The sequence below is a fragment of the Micropterus dolomieu genome, linkage group LG04 (assembly GCF_021292245.1).
Source record: "Micropterus dolomieu isolate WLL.071019.BEF.003 ecotype Adirondacks linkage group LG04, ASM2129224v1, whole genome shotgun sequence".
In the NCBI taxonomy this organism is placed as follows: Eukaryota; Metazoa; Chordata; class Actinopteri; order Centrarchiformes; family Centrarchidae; genus Micropterus; species Micropterus dolomieu.
This window is the reverse complement of record NC_060153.1, coordinates 30,624,586-30,647,185: the sequence shown is the minus strand read 5'-3', so window position 1 is coordinate 30,647,185 and position 22,600 is coordinate 30,624,586. Positions and strand designations below refer to the sequence as shown.

The 22,600-nt window shown below is 42.9% G+C and overlaps 1 protein-coding gene across 5 annotated transcripts in view; it reads right to left on the bottom strand.

Annotated features, from left to right (window-relative positions):
* LOC123969456 (microtubule-associated tumor suppressor candidate 2-like) overlaps positions 1-22,600 on the bottom strand; it is a 69,407-nt gene that overhangs the window by 16,697 nt on the left and 30,110 nt on the right. For all 5 annotated transcript variants that reach the window (XM_046046856.1, XM_046046858.1, XM_046046859.1 and 2 more), the window contains exons 4-8: positions 21,019-21,250; positions 17,963-18,178; positions 15,421-15,669; positions 14,747-14,908; positions 18-136 (exon numbers count right to left, since the gene is read on the bottom strand). In XM_046046856.1, the coding sequence (XP_045902812.1) occupies positions 18-136; positions 14,747-14,908; positions 15,421-15,669; positions 17,963-18,178; positions 21,019-21,250 (978 nt within the window). The remainder of the gene's footprint in view (positions 1-17; positions 137-14,746; positions 14,909-15,420; positions 15,670-17,962; positions 18,179-21,018; positions 21,251-22,600) is intronic.

The following is a 22,600-nucleotide window of genomic DNA, read 5'->3' as shown; positions in this document are numbered from 1 at the left end:
TAAAGCCTTGTACTTACCTGGTCAGGTGGAGGTTGTTGCTGGTTCTGGTTGTTTCCTCCTGCAGGCTCCGCTAGCTGGGAGCTGCTGTTGGTGTTTGCGGGTCTTGCCGGAACCTCCCGGGGGTTGTTTTTGTCCACTGCAAGAGAATGGCGTCCTCTTAGTATGTGGATGACAGGTACAGCATTCAACATGATGTCCATACACACACACACTCCGACAGAATACTCACTCATTCCATTGACATTAGAGTAAATAACACGCCACAGCAGGGTCAATACAAAAAAACTACAAACACTTGTTAGCACAGTAACAATACATGTGCATAACCACTAAACTAAAGAAAACCAAAGAAAGCACACAAACACACACAGTGTCGGACAGTCTAAAAAACAAAAAAACCCTCTGCGTGCGCACACACAAACACATACACTCGTCTCATACATTCGCTGTCATCTGGTAGGCTAACTGAGAATACGCCCTATTGACTGTTCTAGGCAGAGACCGATGCATTATGGGATTGCATGGTAATGATGGCCAGTCTGTGTGTGTGTGTGTGTGTGTGTGTGTGTTGGCCTCTGAGTGCGCATTAAGGAGTGCATTACCAGAGACAAAGCAATTAGAGAGATCAACACACATCTTTTCTGTCTCCTCCTCTGCTCTCCTGTCCTCCACTTCTTCTCCCCCCCCCCCCCCCCCCCCCCCCCCCCTTCCCACTCTCTCAATGGGGATCTATTCGCATGGAAAAAAGTTTAAATTGCTAAAGCAGCGTTAAAATAATACCATTTGCAGAAGAATTGTGCGATTAAAAATACAAATGAGTAAAACAAGATAATAAAATACAAAAATGTCGCAGATATGCCCCACCTCCTCCTCCTCCGAGTATTTCTAATGTTGAGAGCTCATTGTGCTCTTTGAAGTTGATAAAGTAAATGTTCCTTATTTGACTGAATGTTTTAATGTAGGAGAAAGTGCATCTCAGTGACGACAGTCTGTTTTCTTTTGGTTGCCATGGTTTTGTGTTTTCGTCTCTGTGTGAAGAATTCATTTTGTCTTCGATTTTGACAGCACACCTGTATTCCAAGTACATTGATTTAATCATACACCCCCCCCCCCACACACACACACACAATGTAACGTGCCAAAAAGAGTTCAAAGCTTTCTTAAATAAAAGGATTTCTTGCCCTCTTTTGTTTAGAGTACATGTAAGTTAGTGTGAAGGGAACTGTAGACATGGTGCTGTGTTTTGGGAGTTAATCAACTTTATGTTTACTCGAGATGGACTGTTTGTCAAGGAAATCTAGTAATCTTTTATTTGGACTATTACAGATTTATTTACCCAGACAACTGCTGACACAGATGCCACATTAATTGCTAGGGTCTGATTTGTCCCCACTCTTACGACTGGGGGAAATATTTATTGGTAGTCTGACTGAAACAAAGATCACTGAATTTCTTGAGAATAAACCTTAATACAGTCATCAGCAACACTACCAGCACAGCCAGTAATCACAGACTGGAATGAAAGTCAACAAAAATCACACTACCAGCTCATAAAGCGCCAAGGACATCTAACAGTCTCTCCTCGCCCACTCACCGTAACACAGACATGAGGCGCAAAAAGCCTCTAAATTATTCAATGTAAACCAGTCGACTTTGATAAGATGTGAAATCGGTTTTCTGAGCAGTGCAACCCTGCAGGACCACGAGTGTTGTGGTGTTACCTGGAATTGGATGTTTTGAAGATTATTTCTGAGGCCTGGGACCAAGGAGTTATAATTTCCGCTCTCAGATTTAAGTTTCATCAACAGCTAAATTCAATAGGTTTTACATGAAGCCTATGACATTGCCAGATTTCAAGAGAATAATTTGGAAAAAGTCTCTTCATCCATCAGCTTCATCCTTATTTAGTTAAATTATTCTGCACTCAATTTACACTTAAAATGTAACTTCATCAGATTTTACTGAAATCAAATACATCTGTACGTCAGTGCTGGTGCTCAGGTCTGGCCAGCCAGGTCCTGAAGCTAGTAGTGAGTTCCTTAAAAAGATACTGCCACCTACTGGGAGCCACTAAGCAGAGCATGCTGGTCTAGATCAAGTCTGATCAACCAGAGCTGTGATAAGAGGACACGGGTGAGGAACACGAAAGGTCAAACATAATTGAAATGGATTGGACTGCGGTGCACTTTAGTATGAGTGTGATTGGGGAACAGAGAATCATTAGTTCACACTGACATTTGAATTAAAATCTGTCAAACGCTGACACACTTTAAACAGACTAGTCAGAGCATCAAACGAGAAGATGCAAGCTTCCTGATCGCTCTTCAGCCTGCTGCTGTCTTATAGAAGGACACGCAGACTGCAGACCAGTCAGGAACACTGATGTGAATGAATGCTCTTGTTGCAGGATGCAGGGCTGCTACAATGATTCTCAACACTGATTTACACTGTTGGTGCAAAACAAGGTGACTCTGTCCACTGGTTTAAAGCAGACATCTGCTGTCACTGCTTTAAATTGTATAGTGTGTGACCATAAGATTAATCAATCAAAGCAGCAATGCACAATGCATTTCTGTCATGTGTGATCATAATTAGACATGTTTCTGTAAAATAAAGGAGAAAGAACATATTAAAAATGTAGCATAAAATGAATGAGGGCAGAGAAAAAATACCTTAGAATGAGCCATTTATCTACAGAACCGCGGGCACCCCTTTCTATGGATATCGCTGCGTTGCATCGCCATGTTTCTACAGTAGCTGAAAACGGACAAACGGCGCTACAGAGCGCGTTTCGTCACTGCGTTCTTCGTGTTCTACTTGTGATAGTATTCAGGCAGTGCAGACACTCACTGTGTTGAATACGTACATCGGAAGAAGAAGTACTTGTAATAATATACATCACCGGTTGGCAAATAAGTTTTGCATCAGAGCAATATTTTCAACCATTAGATGGTAGATGAGAATATAAGCTGTAATAGTGAGATGCATCAACATGTTGTGCAGTTAGCTCAGTGGGTAAAGTGCAGGAATCACAACCCAAAAGGTTGAGTGTTGGATCCCACCTTGAGGCAACCTTTTTTTCCTCTCTCTTCAACAAATGGATTCTGCAGTGAATGTTTCTCCGATCACGGCATGTGCTGCACTGTTTTTGTTCCGGTGTTTGATCCTCATCCATCAACCTACGGACGCTTTGTCATTTCCCCAGTATCTCCAGGCAGAGGACATTTAGGGGAATCACATTTTCTGACGGCTCTCTCAGAGGTGTGTCAAGCAGGCTACATACTCTTTGAAAAATACTGAATGACATTAAACGTAAAAGCTCAGTTCATCTCCAAATACTGCATTAAGGTAAACAAGCTTCTCGCACTTTTATTTTGTAGGCAAAACCACTAAAGAGGAAGTGATGACGTGAGTAACTGTTGCTGTCATAACAGATCTATTTCAGCACCGCTATCAAAGCATTTATTTATTCATAATCAGAATAAATGTGTTTCCCTTGTCAATGTTTGTCTAAACTTTATCTAATGTGCAGTTTATAATGGACTATGGTGCAGAAACAGTGACAGTGTTTCACATTCTTGGCTTACATTTTCCACAGAGGCCACAATAACACATGGTTTTACTGAATAATAAGGTAAATATAATTTCTTAATAAATATACCTAAAGAAACCTCTTTTCTTGACTGGCTACTCTCAGCTGTCTCAGAAGAGACCTTTTCAGCTGTGTCAGCCACCTTACATTTATTCATTTAGCTGACGCTTTTATCCAAAACGACTTACAATTGCTATACATGTCAGAGGTCGCACGCCTCTGGAGCAACTAGGGGTTAAGTGTCTTGCTCAGGGACACATTGGTGGATGGGTCACAGTGGGGAATTGAACCTGGGTCCCTCACACCAAAGGCATGCGTCTTTATCCATTGTGCCATCACCATCAGGGGGCAGTGGTAGACTGGACAGATGGTTGCAATTCACAACCCTCACCACTAGATGACACTAAATCTTACACAGTGAACCTTTCAGAATTAAAGTGAAGCTAAATTATGAATACATATAATGTCCATTCTACACTTGCAAGGCTGAATACAGTTGACTAAAACAAAGGTAAGCAAACATGCATGTCAACCAATGCACATCCTATTGGAAGCATGGGATTTAGACTGGCTGTTGATAGTCATTATTTTTGACTATTGCAGAAGCTTTAGTGTTCACTTCAGCAAAGATGATAAAAATAAAGACATTTCTAACTTCTTATTCCATTACGAATGTTTTTACGGACTGCAGGGGAGCTGCTGCTAAGACAACGCATCTCATTTCAAGCGTGTGTCTCGTGTTGACGTGTAGGTGGTCTGTGTGAGTGCTGGTGGTGATGGGCTGTACCTGGAGTCTGCGAGGCAGTCATGCAGAGCTGCTGAGCCCAGACTGAGAGAGAAACAAGACCGTTAGCATGCATGTTATGTTACAGAAGTGAAGCGGACAGAAAGGACATTTCCTGCTGTGTCATGAGAGTCTCCTCCAGTACACAGTAAGATGACCTCCATAGCATGATAAATGCTGGCTGTATTTCAGCTGTTCAGTACGTCACTGATAAGGACACTGAAAAAGCAGCTGGGTTTCATTAGTCTACAGTTTCATTTGTTCCAATTATTCACGATTATGGGATGTACTGCAGTAAAAAAAATTTCATAGTCATGTCTTTGTTATGCAGTATATTGGAGCGGTTTTATATATCGCTATCATGTCAGCCATCTTATTTGTACTAGCCTCATGATCACTCACTAGGACTGTCAGTTGTGTAATTCATCAGAACAACAGTTATCTGTAATGGAAGGGAGAGGAGAACACAAAAGGTGAGGTGTAGGAGGAGTGGGGGCTTTGTGTCGGGTTATTGTTAAACAGCGGCAAATTGTCTGCTCTCTAAAATAACCTGCATGCTAATTGAATCATTGTCACTAAAAAGGTGACATAGCATACCAAAAAACAAGGTCCTTCATTCAGAGGTGTTCATCTAACCACACATACGCTGCTGAGAAAGATTCAAAATACAGGAAATACAGCGTTTTGCCAGACTGCCATGTTGTGTGATGAGGAGGACACCAAAACTCCTGCATGGCTCCTTAGTAGATTTTTGGTTTACAGCGTAACAGGCTGAATTCAACTCAAATTATAATTATTAAACGGATCTCACAGGAAAAAACAAAAAAACAAAAAAAAAAACTCCTCTTAAAAAGACGAGCTGGCTCTGGGCAAAATAGAGGATGAATTAGATTAAGAAGTGTTGTGGGTCTATCTTTAATAAACTCCCCCGTGAACCCAGATTGAGACTAATCCTCCATAAACTGAGCCAGTGGAGGCAGAAAACTGTGAGCTTACCGCACTGGCCAAATTAAACAGCACCTACTCTGAGACAGATTTGCGCTGGATGTGTCTGCAGGACCCCCCCCCCCCCCACACACACACACAGCGATTCAAATCTCCTTAATCTGTTGTATTCAGATTACTCAAATGAATAAAAATATAATTAATCCCGCTTTAGGAAGAGGGAGATTCCAACAGAGGTTGATTTGAATTTAGATCTCATTTGCATGGGGTTGGACTCCTCCCAGAGCTTAAATTGGCATCCTATAATAAACCACATTAAGCATACAAAAGCTGCTGGAATACTTCCTGCCAACATGTTAAATATTGAGCATGTAACCATGCAGGTAAGTGACAGGTATATGAAGGAGGGGCGGAGTGTGTCTGTGTCCTCCAAATTGATCACAACTTCATTCCAACACAAGGAACTGTAATCTTTTGAGATAATCTCAAGGCTACAGCAATGAACATTCAACTCCCGCCAACGTCGCAAAAAAACATCAATATAGCAGGAGGAACTGCACCCCCAGGAGAGAGTTTTTCTCTTGCGCCAATCACCGGTCCACTGATGGCTGCGGCTGCAGGAGCAAAGATGCCAAGTCCTCTCCTGACGCACACCGAAGCAGCAACATCAAGAGCTTGCTGACGATCAACCGTCAGGTACGATCACTGATTCATATAGTCTGCACCCTGGAGATTCAACCTCCGCGTGGCTGTTGCCATGGAAACAGGTGTCCACCTTTGACCCGCTTGCAAGCAAAACTAGACCATCTTGTTACCTAGCAACAACCTGCGATTCATTTTGTACACATGTCTTCTAACGATCACATCCAGCACGAGGACAGAAAGAAAGACTACTGACGTTTCCTTTCTCGGCTCGTATGGGTCAGGTCAGCTGAACTGTGGGAGGCCGTTTGTCCTAGTTCTACAGCGGAGCACTACTAGCATCCACACACACACACCATTACATTATAGTCTATATTTGTTTTTAGCCGACAAAATATAGCAAGCGAGAAGGGATAAAGAGACGCTCCTCTCATGAGCGATTATGCTTCTATTCTGTGCCACGACAGTGCCAAAAGATGTGTTATTCAACAGAACTGTGTGATGTGTGTGTTGCACAAATATGTGCAGCTGATTGGCTGTTTAATAAGGCATAACATTTATCTAGTGACGGAGGAGCTTACATGCCAGTACTGCAACACACCGGGACAAACTAACACAATATTCTTACACAAAGAGAGGAATAACTTCATGTATTACATTTGCTAAATTCACAAGAGGGGACACATATTTAGTTTAGAAACTTTCCCCAAGATAAACAGACTTCTACGTAGGGTATATTTACATTAAATGGCATTGTTATTGGAGCGATCACCAGCACCTGGTGTCACTTTTCTGGACACAAAAATCAAGTGTCTGTTTTGTTTGTGGCCTGGTCTTTCTGTCTCCTACTAAAAGAAAGTCTTCAGAAGAGCCTGGAGCTCCTTCATCAGTACCGTCACACCTGGGCCTTGACAGTTAACGTGAAAAATACCAAAACTATCACCCTCCAAAACAAATCCGAGTTACAAATGACCCAACATTTAAAGTAGGTGGGAACAAATACCTATATTAGAAAATGATTTGGGTAAAATGGGACAAAAGCCAATTGAAATCCTGCAAGCAGAGATCTGCAAAGGTGTTCTGTACAAAGAAAACCCCGGACTCTGCATCCAGGCCACAAGCTGGCACACCTGACACCACAAACCCCAGCAAGCCTTAGATTCAATTCCCAGGTCTGACAGAAAGGGAGAACTTACCCCTCGTTCTGGCTTCTAAATCTGACACAACAAAAGGAGACATTTGAACTTGTTATTCAAGTTTTTTTAAATTAATTTCACTACTTAACACTGTCTTTAATTTATTGGGACGATGCAATTTAACAGTTTATAGTTATTGCTCATTTTCAATCATCTTCCTGTACAGTGTAATTAAAATACACAACTTTCAGTATCATAAAAACAACAACAACAACAACACTACAGATATGGACATCAATAGAAGACACATACCACAATACACCTTGGTAATCTGGTGCATTTCAAAATCATAATGGTGCTTCGGCAAAACATGTCAATTGTCATGCCAATAAAGGCGAGCACCATCCAAAGCTACATGTGACACTGGGGCGTGGCCTACCTGTGTTTACAACAGGGGGAGTTGGGGTGGATTGGCCATAAACAATTCTATTACTACTTGCAATCCCTTTGTGTTTATAGTTAAGTGATGTTTGTCCTTTTGTTGTTGTTGCTGTTAAGCAGCCTGTTTAAATAACCACCGATTTCGAAGCGCTCTGAGCCGACGTTTGTCCGATGTCCACCATGACATCCTGGGTGGCAGCGGCCACTTAGCAAGACATCCCACTGAGAGAACCTTAAGAGTCAAAAGCCACATGTTGAGTACAATAGAAATTCTACACTGCTCCTCATTAAAGAAGAGTTTAAACAACCGCTGTGACATTAATGCACAGATCATTTTAACCACGTCAACCACTGGCAGTTTGAGAGAAACATAAAGCAGCTTTTGGCCTCCGAGGCAGTAAAATTGTTTGTTTCTCAATAAGATGCAAATCCAGATGTGAACAAAAGAAGCACATGGCTGTCTCCACAGAGAACATCTTCTGAAAAGCTTTACAAATATCAGAGAATACTGCATCTACTGTGCATCTCTGCTGAGCCTGGGGAGAAAATTCCAGTCCAACAGACACAACCTCTAATGCCCTCATCTGCCACCACATTAGGAAAAAACCTCCACATCAGATTAAAGCTCGCACGATTGGCCAGCCTCAGCTGAACCACTGTGCACGGCTGTCTCTGCTGAATGTGTGTGGACACGCACATGTGGTGACTAAAGCCTGCTCTAACCTACATTTCTGGGCGATGGCAGGCAGCAGCAGGGAAGTGGGTCTGTGGAGCTCAGACTGAGAAAACACATTGCAGCCAAACACGTGCTGCTGGGCTAAAAAGGCCAGCAGGAACATACACAGTACAACTGAGACAGGAACATTGTGATGAATATTTACTGAAGAACAGGGGAGGAGTGTGCTGTGATGAGCAAAAACCAAATCAGAAAAATACAGGCCACCAAACATGAGCAGATAATTTGCTGCTCAACACTGAAAAAAAAAAAAACACGCAGATAATTTTAGAGATTTTAAATGGATCATGTCAAAGACATGATTCCTCAGGGTAAACCCAGTGGCCTGATGATACTGGCAAACACACAAGACTAAACCTACATGAAGCTGCTGTCAAACTGGGGAAATCTGAAGCTAGCTTCTTTTCTCTTTGTAAATGAAGCAAAAGGCTGGTGTCTGGTGTCTTTGTTGGTTTATCACCTCATAGGCACATCCCACATGTGGCTATTTTATATTCTGTATTATTGCTAAAGAGAATTCTGATTATCTCAGGAGGGCCCGGCAGCGGATCATGCTTCTGACTTTAGCCTCAGGCATGCCACGTTTAAAAAAACAAACCAAAAAAAACACACTAAAAACAGCTTTTATTAATGCGTTAAAATATTCAGCTCATTGTCTTAATGCGTCTTCAAGCTGACACTACAGAGCTGAAGCAGCAGCCCAAGTAACGCTAACATTGAGCATGAACGTTCAGTCTATGCTAACATAATGCTAACATAGTGTCTTCTTAGCTTGGCAGGTTAAGACCAAAGATAGATTCACAATGACGTGAGGACACACGCTCTGCCATGTTCCTCACAGGACACAAACCCACCACAAATAGAGAGCAGCCTTTAATGGTTGAATAAGTAAAAGCCAGATGCGTACTTGGCTATTTCTGGTTTGTGTATGTGTGCGAGTCACGTGGTTGCTGCCCTCTAAGCGTGGGTATCTATAGCTGAAAAGGAGCCTGCAGCCACGGTTATTCATCACGCCACTGCTCAGGCACTCGTGCAAAAAGCTTCCACACACACACACACACACACACACTGCATACAATAGTGTAAAGATAAATGACGGCCCTGTCGTAACCCTATACATCCATGGCGGATGTGGTTGCCGGCGCAGACAATAATGAAATCCCCCGCAGTGGAGGAGAGATGAAGGCAACAATGGCTGCCAACACCACGCAGGGAAGGAGGAGGAGGAGATGTGAGAGGGTGAAGTGGCCTTTGAGGCTGATCTGGAGTCTTGCCATCCCATGACTCTAAGATTAAGCTAAAAAAGGGTCAACAAAGCTGATGCTTACACTTTATTCAAAGGCAACCTCACCCACCGAAGAGGAGGAAGACAGATTGAAAAGATGGATGAAGTAATATGGAGAAAGTTGATCGGTAGACAAGTATTTTATTGTGGTAATGCAAATAGAGGCACAGCCACATGTTTCTGGGTTACACTCACTTGTGATGCTACTTCCAGGCATAATTTCAAAATCATTTATTCTTTGAGTTTCTCAAATTGCAAAAGGGAGCACTAATGAAGACTAGATACGAAGACACATACTCGCTAAAGGCACTGCTTTCAATTTGGGGTTCAGTATCTTGCCCAAGGACACTTCAACCTGCGGGCTGAGGGAGCGAACCACCAACCTTCTGATTAGTGGACGACCAGCTCTACCTCCTGAGCTACAGCTGCCTAGTAGCAAAAATGATGCCATCAGAAATGTGCAAGGAGTTTCGAACTACGGCTGAACAATTAATCGCAATTTTCAAATGGCAGGAGGCTCAAACTTTTTTGAAGGTTATTTGTTGGTCAAAATACCATTTTAAAATTAAATATTGTCGAGCGGCGGAGATGTCCAGGCCTAAACATCATATTCTAGAGACTTAAGAAAACACCTTTGTTTGGTATAGGTCCTCACAAATATCACAATATAATTTATTAACATCACAAATCATATCACAACTGCAATATCGGTCAAAATAATCTCAATTAGATATTTTTTCAAAATTGCTCAGCCCCATCTAGAACACAGTTAGCTCCATATCTAGGGTGTGGTAGCATCCCACTTAAACCCCACCCTGACATGCATCTATGGTGGATGAAGAAAAGGTGCTGGGTATCGGTTTCAGGCCTACATGGAGGATCTTCCAGCACTTTAAGAGCACATGGCAAAGAGGAAGATGGTGGATGGAGGGATGGATGGATGAGCAGGTTGGTGTAAAGCTGCTATGGAGGATGGGGTCACAGATGGTCTGGAGGTTGGGGACACGGTGATCAACCCGTAGGCCTGAAATGTGCGTTGATTGATGAGCAGAAAGATGGATGTGTTGAAAAGATGAAACAATTGATGGCTGGGTGATGCGAGGACATGGAGGACAGCGGCATATTCAGACCTGCGTGGAAGACCACCGTGTTCTTCCTGCATCCCGACAGCAGCTGAAGGTTTCGGAAAAGTCCTTTGGCTGTCAGCTTCACGTGGAAGTAGGACAGCGACAGTCTGGGAGACCATAACATTGTCTCTGTTTGTCCTCCAATACTCAGATACTCAAGACTTGGTTTTAGACTGATGTGTCTAGTCTGGATTGTCTTTTTAGGAGTCCTGGGCTGCAGGAAATACCAACCCAGTTTTTTTTTCTGCTTGTAGTCCAAACTCCAGGTCTTTTCCTGCTGTCACCTATTTCAGGAAATTATTTCCTTGTTATCATAAAGCTCCCGAAATACTTGAATCTCCTTGAAGAATGATTTGAGATGCACAATGGCTGCTTCAGACTGAAGTTTTAAGTCTCTGGTTGGTAAAATGTTTCCTCTTTAATTAAAGAAAAGAGTGAAAATTATTCCACAAGAAAAAAAAAAAAAGAAGAATTATTGCTGCAGGATTTTGTGTCTTGCATCCACCTGGAGATCAGAAAAAAATAAATAAAGACAAAAACAGGATTTTAAATTTAAAAAGGTAAACCTCTGACTCGGGAACAGAGGGAAAGAGAAGCATAAACAAAAGAGGAAAAAGGGAGTCCGTTAAGCTGCCAGCTGCCTTCATCGATTCAAAGCCACCGCAAATGCAAAAAAATAAAAGCCGAAGGAAAACTGGTTTCTGCCAAAAGAAGAGAAAATGGCGCCAAAAACAGCTGCGTGCATCACTGTCGTCCAGGTGGTCGTGAATCATCCAACGAGAAAGATGGAGAGTGAGAACGAGGAGGGAAACGAGAGAGAGGTAGTGTGAGAGAGAGAGAGGGAGGAGAGAAAAGCTTCAACGCTGGTGATGATTAGTAGTCCGCCTCTGCTGTTACACACAAGACACACACAGTGACGCACACCACAGAGTGTGTGTTTGTCTCACAGACTGGCAAAGAAATGTAGCTCTCATTTACACACACACACACACACACACACACACACAGGGTGGCTGGACAAAGACAAGCATCTATACACTCCCTCTGTGAACCACACACACACACACACACACACAGTGCTGCTGCAGCAGAGGAGGAGGGGGAGGGATTTGAATAATCTCTCTCTGCTGCTCGCTCTCTCACTACACTCCTACCATTATTTTCCTCTTTCTCTGTTTGAAGAAGAGAGCGTGTCAGATGAATCATATAAAATACTGTCGGGACCAACAGGGTGGGAGGAGTCTCTCTCTCTCTCTCTCTTTCCCTTATTGGCACGGAAGTTTCAAAACAATTTTGCCAAAGCAGCAAAGTACAAACTCATCTCTCTCTCTCTTCCTCAATTAGATGTTAATTTATTAGCATGGGAAACAGACGATATTATGAAATTACCAAAACAAGTGATATATAAAAAACATTTACATAAACAGAAGAATTGTGCTATTAAAATAAATATATGTAAAATAAAAATACATATACCTCTATAAACACCGCAGGATTATCATTTTCTTAATGAATGTTAAAACTGTGTTGGGGCACGTTGATAGTGTGCAGCAGGATATTCCCGGTCTGCTCAGAGTGTTTTTCATGTTGAGAGCTCAGCTGTCGAACTTTTAAAAGTAAATGTTCCTTATTTCACTGAATGTTTCACAGCGTAGGAGGAATTGCGCCTCTGTCTCGGCCTCGCCTGCCCAACACTGACCACACATTCTGTTTTTTTGTTGTTGCCATGATTTTTATGTGTCTCCCTGTTCTTGCCACTGAGCCAATACTTAGTTAGGATCTGTCTCTGCTGTCAGATGGGAGAGGGATATTCTGAGAGTTCATCTCTTTTCAGGGCCAGATATTGTTACTGTTTCTTTACACTTTATTTCCTCTGAGTGGAAGCAGTGTTGTTGTGAGGCTGGTCTGAGAGCAGGCAGTTAGTTTCACCACAGCTGACATAGGGGGCTCTTTTCTGGGCCCATGTCATCAGCATAAACAGAAATTTAAGCTCCCCGTCTGGGAGGGGAGGCCAGGAGCAGCTCATTGAACCAACTGAACAGCAAGTTGGACGTAAACTGCAGCTCTGACGATCACCTCTTTTCCGGGTGAAGAATTCAGATTGTGTCTCCAATTTTTTTGCAGCGCACCTATTTTCCAAATACAGTGTACATTTTGCTCCCATAACGGTAGAGTCCGTTATAAAGCCCTTCACACCACACGGAGTCGAAAGCCAACATTTTCACCAGTTTGGATGGGTAGTGCTTAGGATAATCTCTTAAAATGTTGATTTGTGTTCCTAATTGTATGTTGTTTTTTTAAATTTATGGCTGCCAGTGGTTTTCATTTGCCATTTTTCTCAGATCTTGCATTCTTGATCAAACCACATTTTGCCTTTTAGAAGAGAAAGACGCAGACGGCTTGTTTGTTTAGCAATTTAGGTGCGTTTTCAAAAAGGAGAGAAGCCAAAATTTAAGGTTTTTTCTGCGGAGGGAGATGTGTTGACAGGAAAATGGTAACCGTTGCCCTGTAAACCCTGTTAATGTATTTTCATTTCTTTGCTGCTGAAATGGTTTTAGAGAGGTGTTAATTCAACTTTATTATTATTATTATTTTACAGGCTGAGGTTTGTGGTGCTTGCATTGCATTATACTGAGGTGCTTCTGATAATGTTCACCGCATAAAGTGGTGTTAACTAAATATTAGAAGAACAGTCAGCCTTTTTATTAAGCGTGCAGTTGAATTAACACCTCTCTAAAACGGTTTCAAGAAAAACATTCACGGTGGTAGGATTTATTACTAAGCTGGTGTGTATTGCAGTGCATGAGCCAGGTGGACCTCATTAACTTGCAAATAGCTGTATGCTGAAGTGGATACCAAAGAGAAAATGAAATGATTAGGTAGACATGAAAATTATAAACCACACGAGTTATATTCCTCCTTTAAGGAGAAAGTCCGCCTTTAGAAAAGTGGCCACTTGATACAGTGTGAACAGAACTAGAGTCACACTTCACTAGAGCTTCCTCCTACAAGAAATTAAGACAGCAGCTGATTCTCCTGAGCTATATTCTGAAGATAAAAACAACGTATTTAGTGGTCAAAATAAATTCATTATCACCTGGCCATCCACAGAGCTGAGATCATATTCAAATACAATGATCATTGAGTTTTTATATTTTCAGATACATTTTCACGTAAACACTGCCTGGTAAAACTGTAATTTGCACTGTACAGCGAAATGCAAGAAAGAAAAGAAATCTGACCGAAATATTAACTTCAAATCAACCTTCAAAAAAAATATCACCACAGACATTCTGTCCCCTAAGACCATAAAACAGTTCTAGGACAATATAACCAGAGCCTGTGTGTGCGCGCATGTCAGAATCAATACCACGATCAACAGAGAGTAAACCACTGAGCGCTCTGATCCGAGTGCGTTATGAGTCACATGAACATGTGACACTTATGAAGAGTAGCCGGCCTATGGGGCGTTGAAAGGGTTGCGAAGGACAAGACGCACGTACATTCAGTACACTTGTGTGCACACTTGTGACTACTAAAAACACAGGCATGCTTGTGTCCGTCCGGCCGTCTATGAGCGCAACAAGCGGCCGCACGCATACACTTCTGTTTTTAATAGGACAGAAATGTGCACTTCTACAGAACATAACATCTGCAGACCACAAAACCAAGCCTCAAGCATATTTTCTCCAGCTCCAGAGTGACATAGTCTGGTTCCATTTTTCCATCATGCTAACAGCAGCATCTTTAAGAGTTTTAAGCAAAAGCATCCTTGTTTGGCACAAAGCGAAAGTTGTTCTCCCAAAAATGCCTTCAGAGCACCAGATGAAATACGTTCAGGTGCTCTCATTCCAACATCATCCATGATGCATTGCATACACATGTCAACGACCCACAAATCACATATAGTAGCTGTGATTAAGTTGGATGTTTGCCATTATAGCCACTGCCAAGAATCATGGGATTAATGCAGGTGAGACGCTGACACACCTGCAGCCCTTTACACACAACATGAGTACACAAGCAGGTAATAGTCACACAATCGCACACATCCTTACCTGTGCTGTTCAGTCGACTGAGTCTCGCCGATCCGCTTCTTTGCAAGGGATACTGGGATGCTTGCTTCGTCGGCCCCTGATTGGCAGAAGGAGCGGTCTTTGCTGCTGCTTGATTGGCAGATGCTGTCTTAGCTGTGCTGTTGTTGGCGACTGTCTTCAGACCTGTGGAGAGGACAGAAGAAGTTAAATCCCATCACAGGACTTCTCAAGTTAAACTGCAATCTTGTGGCATCAAAATAAATCTGCCCAAGAAGGTAAAAACTAAATTCTTTTGTAACGTTCGTGTGGAAACAGAACAGCATTTCCATCAGTGGTTAATTTTTACCTACATTTTCTCACTTTGACTCATAATGAGCCCCGTTATGAACATGAAACGCTTCCATGACCCTGCCTGTATCCCTAACCATTTCAGAAATACTATGACACAACCGTCTGCCATGCCATCTAAAGCCATGTGATTCTCATTGACCACCATCTAAAATCTGCTCCACTTGGACATGGTGCAGTTTGTCACATTCAAATGTCAAAAATAAATCAAAATAAAAACTGGACTCAGCCTACAAACATGTATATCATTTGAATCTTATTACTAATTGAAAACAGTGAGTAAATGGATAAGCTAATTGTGTGTCATTTATACAACTGCTTGTGAAAGATTTGGGTGTCTCACCCACCTGCAGCAGTGGTCCTGGCCTGCAGTGACAGAGCTCTGCTCCTCATTGCAGGAGGCTTTGGAGCAGCAGGGACAGGGCTGTTAGCGCTGGTAACTGCGGGACTGGGAGTATTGGTGTTGGTGGTAGCTGCAGTGCTGGAGATGACGGGGTTTGCCGTGCTCTGGCTGCACACAGGAAGTGTACTTCTGCTGATCCGGTCATCTGGCTTGGTCCCCGTTGGTGCTGGAGCTCCTGGAGATGATGGCGACACTATAGAAAAGAGGACACAGGAGATATTAAAATACTAAAGAATTGTTTATATAGTGTCAGCTTTTTTTTTGAATGTTAATATCATCTATCCTTTCCTAAAGCAATATTTCTAATAGAGAAAATAAGGTAGATAAATAGAGTAAAAGGAGAGACCTGAGGAACAGACTCATGGACAAATCTTTACAAATTACTGGCAAACTTGCTTTGTACAGCTGAAGTGTGAAATGTAAACTAGGTGGTGTGGTGGAGGAAAGAGAGCAGTCCTCTAAACTAAATGCTAGTCTGTTCCTTTAATCGCTCTCATACATACACAAAAAAAACAGACAGAAAAAACGACCTTGTTAAGCATATTTGAATCAAAGCACACATGGCCACCCACACTACATATACAATTTGATAGATTAGGATGCCGATTATGGTTCTTTAATGGCTGTACGACACAAACACTGCTATCTGTCTGACGTAGTTATCGCTCCACTTGTACTAATGGAGGAGTGAAATGAAAGCATGTGTGCTTTATCAGATGTCTGTGTGTTGTTGGGGTGTCAAGGCGGGAGACTCAGTAGGGTAACGTTGGACACAATCCCGTCCGTCTCAGGTTTGTGTGTTTAAGGATATGTGAAGGGGCTGCACAGAAACTAAAGCATTTTTCAGCTAACAAAGACCAGCAGAAATTGATAATAGTAAGTTCTATTGTTGTTTTGAGCTGCGTTGCAATATCGTCTGACTTGCAGAACACACCCATGTTCATGTGGCTCTGGTCACACACAAACTGGTGTGTTCATACAGTATAATGGCCTCAGGGTTCCAGTCTCAACCTTTCTTTTCAAGAGACAAATGTTGAGAAGTCCATGTGGATCGACACATTTACTAGGTGTAAAGAAATCATTTTATTTCTGCACAAAGTGCTTTCCAAGATCGTAAAATTAAGAACACGAGCAACATTAGGGACAACCGTAAGAGGTAAATAATTAAACATGCGCGTATACTTCAGGGCTCTAACTTTTCTCCTAAGCATTTAGGAGCACACAAAGAAATTTAGAAGCACAGTGAAAAACACATTGAAAACAGCTTTTTAAAACACTCTTCACAGAAAACTGCGATTGCTGCAGTGCGGCTTGTGGAATGCGGGACTTGTAATTTAGTTTCGAACCAGGGACGGATACACCAGCACCACCCTCGCAACCCACACCACACAAGATTACTGAACAATATTTATAACAATAGCTTTAGTAAAACAGATGGAAAACAAGGGGAACATGTTGCTCTCAGGAGGAGGCGGTTAGAAGCAGCACTTAATGTCATCCTGACTCTGGCTAAATCTGCCCACAACCTGGAGGAGGGACTAGTATGAATGACTATCAGTATTATAGCATTAAACAAAAAGAATACCTCTAATTTAATAGTATACTATTAGTATAATATACCAATTATATTACAATATTCTTAATAATTTCATTTAATATTATACTATGTAGCTTACTGCTAATATATTAGTTAAAAGTGTAATATGTAGTTTTCAGCGGCCACTAGCGGTGCAGTTTTAAGACCGCAACCAGGTGTGCGCTCGTCCGCTCGCTCAGCTCGACTCGTGAGCGAGCGTCACCCGAAACACAACCGCTTTCATACAGAGATCCCACAATAAACTGGGCAACACCGGCATGCAGGCTGTGGCTTTTCACACAGACACTCTGGCTCTGTTGCTACCAGTTCCCGGCTCAGAGATTTAACCTCTGTGGGGTCGTAATCAAGATGGTGGTTCGTTAGTGCTTCCAGCTTGTTATGGTCATTGGCGTCACCCGAGGGTGAACGGTGATTATTGTCACATGAGACCAAATGTGAGAGTTTGTTCAATCTCTTCTTCGTCGTCTTTTAGTATCCTCACAGATATCGCTGATGCTCGGGAGACGGGTGGCAATGATCTTCAGGGCGGCTTTAATCACTCGCTGCAGAGCCCTCCGGTTCTGGGCCGCGCACATCCCATGTTGGTGATGTTTCCAGTCAGGATGCTTTCAGTCGCTCCTCTGTACAAGCTGAAAAGGTATTCTGATGTAGGAGTTGTTTTTCCTCAAGGTGTGTGAGGACTGAGTGGAGGGCAGCGGAGAACTAGTTTCTCGAGCCCTTCATCAGAATGGGGGTGAGAGCCACAGAGCGGCAGTCGTTCAGACTACTGCAGACTTTTTAGGTACAGGAACGATGGTGCTGTCTTGAAGCAGGTGTGTGCGGGCGTGCGAGAGAGAGAGGAAGAGAGCTTGTTTAAATTGCACCTCCCCCCCCACCACCACCACCTCACCTTTGCCTCCATTGTTCTCGTTGTTTCCCAGTGACGATGAACTGAGGCTTGTGGGTATTCCCTTAACAGGAAGTTTGGACACAGGGGATGAGGCAGGTCGTCCAAGTGACGCAGATGCTGGCTGCTGATTGGCTGTTGGTTTTGAGTTGGACAACACGGGACCCGGGGCAGCCAATGCAGATGCTCGCTCTGCGGTGGTGCGAAGTTTGGGGATACCTGGGAGAGAGAGAGAAAACACAGAAGCCCGTAAATAAATTATTCATCATTACAGACACAATTCATTGACTTTGGGGAAAAAAATAAAAATAAAAAATCATTAACTATTATAATAACTGGTAATTTCTAATGCATTAGCAATACACTGCCACACGTTTTGTGCCGTCTCCTATTATACACTGCAACACAACTTTAACAGAGAGAGAGAGAGCACAAAGAACTGTGAAAAAAGAGGGCTTGTAAGAAAGAGAGGGAGAAAAGGCTTACATGTGTTCTCCACAATTACATTACCTCACATTAAGACACACAATCTCTGTGGGCAAAGGTAGAGGAGCAGTAAAAACTTGTACTGTAACTGCAGCCAGCAGAAAACATCTGGCTTCATTTGGTTTCAGTTCTGACAGAAAGCCAGCCAGAGGAAAGCAGCTGGATTCTGTTATCTTGGAAGTCAACGTTAGGTAAGAGCTGGCTCACTAAAGATCTGCCTCGTGCTTACTGTTGATACACAAAAACACACATGTACACACACAATTGTCTGACTACACCAGTCCTTTTAATGACTACATTCCTTTTGTAATCACAGACTTAGCCTAATTCTAACCATAAGACCAAACTAAAAAACTAACATCCGAGTCTGAACCAGTCAGTTTCTGGCTTTAAAACCGTTCAGCGGCTAATAAATTTGCATGTTCTTCCACTTCAACAATCTTTGCCTAGAGAGGAAAAACATCTTTGAGTATCTTCAACCAAGTCCAGTTGTCCTTGATTTAGAATTCTTTATTGATTTTATTCTGGGTTTTTATTATTGTTTTAGACAGCAAATTCAGATGTCCATTGTCTGTGTCTCCAACTAGCACCTGAAGGCACCAACAAGACACTGATGATTGAAAACAGATCCTGCTCTCAACTGCATGACCCCAGGATACTAAAGAAAAAAAAAAAGAAAAAAAATCAGGGGAAGTTCACTGTGATGATTTGATAGAAACCTACGTTTTTTTTTAAGCTTCATCTGAAGTAAATGGTCTGTAGGTGTATAGTGCCTCAAAGCACTTTTATACAACATCACATTCTCTCACACACACTGAGTAGAGCCTCTGCCATCACAAACAGAAATATACATTCACATTTCAAGGTTAAGCCTAAGGGGACCCCCTGAGCCACAGCCGCCCCGTGAAGTCATGGTGTACTTAAAAAATGGTCAGCAGTAATGTAAGGTATACTAGATTATAAGCTAACAGGCTGCTACACCTGAAATATGTTTTCAAGACTTCACAACGTTGAGTTATCGGTTCTTCTGTCAGTATGCTATAAGAGAGTGCGTTATTTACCCTTCTTATAATGCTGGTTAGAAAGAAAACTGGGGTCTTACCATCTGTGGATCGCAGTCTTTAGTTTGAGTACTCATGACAGAAAATGCAGATGTTCCTTCCTCAGTAACTGAGTCAGACGCGCAATGTGTAAGACAGACCTACAAAGATAATGTCAGGCGTAACACAGCTGGTACGTCTTACAGTAGGTAATCTACAGCAGTAAATGGTTGAGGGACATAACCAAATCCACTCAAACTCAACAGTCAAAACCTGAATACGCATGGCAGGGAAGTCAACCATATGCTCCGGTGTCTATGTGGCCACAGGATACAGTCAACTGTTTGCGCGATGAGATGTGCAGATGGATGCTTAGCAGTTAACTTCACAGATAGTGAATCGAGGGGACAATCTATTGAAGTGCTAAAGCAAGACCTGACCCCAAACTGACCCCTTGATAAAATGTGGACTGGTCTATTTGCCCTGATTTAGGTGAAATTCTCTTTTCTTACAAGCAGGCTTCACTGTCTGCAGAAGCCCATCACAGCTAAAAACACTGAGCACATGAATACGCTGGATAACGTTGTGATGGAAAATATTTGTAATGAAGTAATCAAGTCAAATACAAAATGGCCCACTGTGCACGCACACACACACACACTCAAAAGAATCCATTAATGCCCGTCTCAGTCTGAAGTCAAGAGGCAGCAGTTTGTTCCTGTGTTTCAGCAAAGAGGACAGACAAGCTTTTGTCCATCAGAATGTGACCTTTGTAAAAAGAAAGATCTGGTTTAACACACACACACACACACCATCCACAGAAACGCACATCCACGTTTTCCAAGAGGAATTACAGGCCAATGGGCACCAGACAGGGGACACCATGTTCAAGTTCAGTTTCTCAATCGTGTCTCATCACCAGCAGCATACACTATATTTACCAAAACACACACACACACAGACTCTACGGGCTACAATGTCAGGATGTGACTGACATGACGCCAGCAGCCCTCTCCATTTCACCATTCAACACAAACACGCTCAAAAGTGACAAAGAGGAAACAAACGCTGACATGAAATTCCCTTGAGGAAAAAAGAAAGAGGAGAAGGAGGGAAAACAAAAAACAGAATGACCGAGAAAAAATGTTTACAAGAGAAAAACTTCACAGCTTCTTTAACTTCCTCTGAGCACAAACAGGGAAGTACGGGGGAAAATTAGTTTCCCCCGTACAAATGCACAGTAACAGTACGTGCCTGTCCGTCAGCAACTTGCTCACGGTGTGTGTGTGCCAGTGTAGAAGTCGCAAAACAGAGTGTGTGTGCGCACGCATGTAAGTGGTTTAGTGGTATGTGGAAGGCATTTTAACTCACAGCTCTGCAGTGTCAGCCTGATCATTTCCTGAGTCTGCTGCAGAGACGAAACAAGTTTTTCCACACAGATACAGAGAAACTGAAGCGTGTTTTGGAGCAGATACACGCTCCATGTGCAGCGTGCTGCTGTGTGTTTACCTTTCAGACACCATATTCACTCACCCTGACACTGACTTTGCCTCTGCCTCACTCTCGTTGGAGATCCACTCCCGGCGCTCTGTCCACTCTCTGCCAATGTGGAGCCGATACTCTTAGTTTGCCTGGGCCCGGGGCTCCCCTGTTCCGGAGGCGCGGTCCCTGACCCTGGAGGTGGAGCCGTTCCCGAGGACCCCTTATCCACTCTGGCGCCTCTACCCTGCTGCCTGGCATTGGGCCCCAGCTTGGATGAGACTTTCTGTAGGAAAAGCTGACGTTTAGTGACGGCGTCCCAGCCAAGGGGCCCCAGCTCGGCGCTGTGCACCGAGACCATGGTGTTAGCCATTCCCTGCTCAGAGTCAGAAATGTGGACTGGAGAAAGCGAGGGAGGCAGTGAAGGAGCACAGGGGAGGTGTAAAGAAGAGAGTGTGTTAGACAGAGTGGGAGGAGGAAAAGAGAGAGAAGGAAGGAGAGGGAGGAGGGAAAATTGGGAGTATGCTGCAACCACAAGAGGGGTTAAAAAAAAAAAAAAGTTGCTATTGTGTTGTACATTCCCCTTGAGAATCCCGGCTCTGAACAGGCCAATTTTTTCCCTCTCTCTCTCTCTGTGTTACCCCCACCCCCACCCCTCCATGTTCCTCCCCCTCTGACTCTATAAACACCAGCACACATGGAGTTAGTTTGCGGACGAGGATCTGGCATCTGTCTCGGGAAAGGCTCAACTTATAGAAACTGGTGTTGGTTGTCATTGCCCAGCTATTTGTGCACACCGAGCAGTCCGGGACTTGGGAAAGTGAGGAATGTTGACAAATCCATTCTTATGTCAACTTAGTGCAAGACATTTTCAGATGAAATCCCTCGTGCGTTTTCATTCAAAAAGCCTTTTTTCCCCATTTCACCTTCACCTTCCTACCCAAAATCACAGAGCTTCTACAGAAAAGATGAAACACTTCTTGTAGCTTAAATTATGACCTTGTTTGGCCTTAAATCACAGCCTTTATAAAATCAAGGCTGGTGCACAGCAAACACTACGGCAGTTTTTACACATTTGTTGGTGTGTGACCTGTTCTAAGCACGCCATGTGCTGATACAACCCTGCTGGGGCAGGTTTAAAAACTCACTGGCTCACCGGATCTTTAAAAACACATACCAGAGACTGAGCACACGTACTGTACGCATACCACGCCTTCATTTAAAGACAGTGCACACGTTAAACTACTGTGTGCAACAACAAAGTCTCACTGCCTTTCTATACAGGCAGATTTGAATTATTCTATCATTTCATTAAATAAAAACCTACCTACTTTTAACCTGCAACTGTTAATGACCATGTTAAACTCAAGTATACTCTGCTGCTTGAGCCCAACCGATTTATTGCGTTTATAAAAGCCGAAAAACGACAATTAAATAAGAGAAACAGAGTTGGATCCTTCCCTCATGTCATGAGTGTTGCACGCGCTGCAGCCGCGCCGTTAACACTGCAGCACCACAGAACAAAACATCAGCTGACCGCAGTCTACCAGAGCCACAGTGAGTAGCACCTGGTAGCTCTCACACTCAGTGATCACATTCATTATAGATTTATTTCTGAAACAGTTCTAGCGAACGG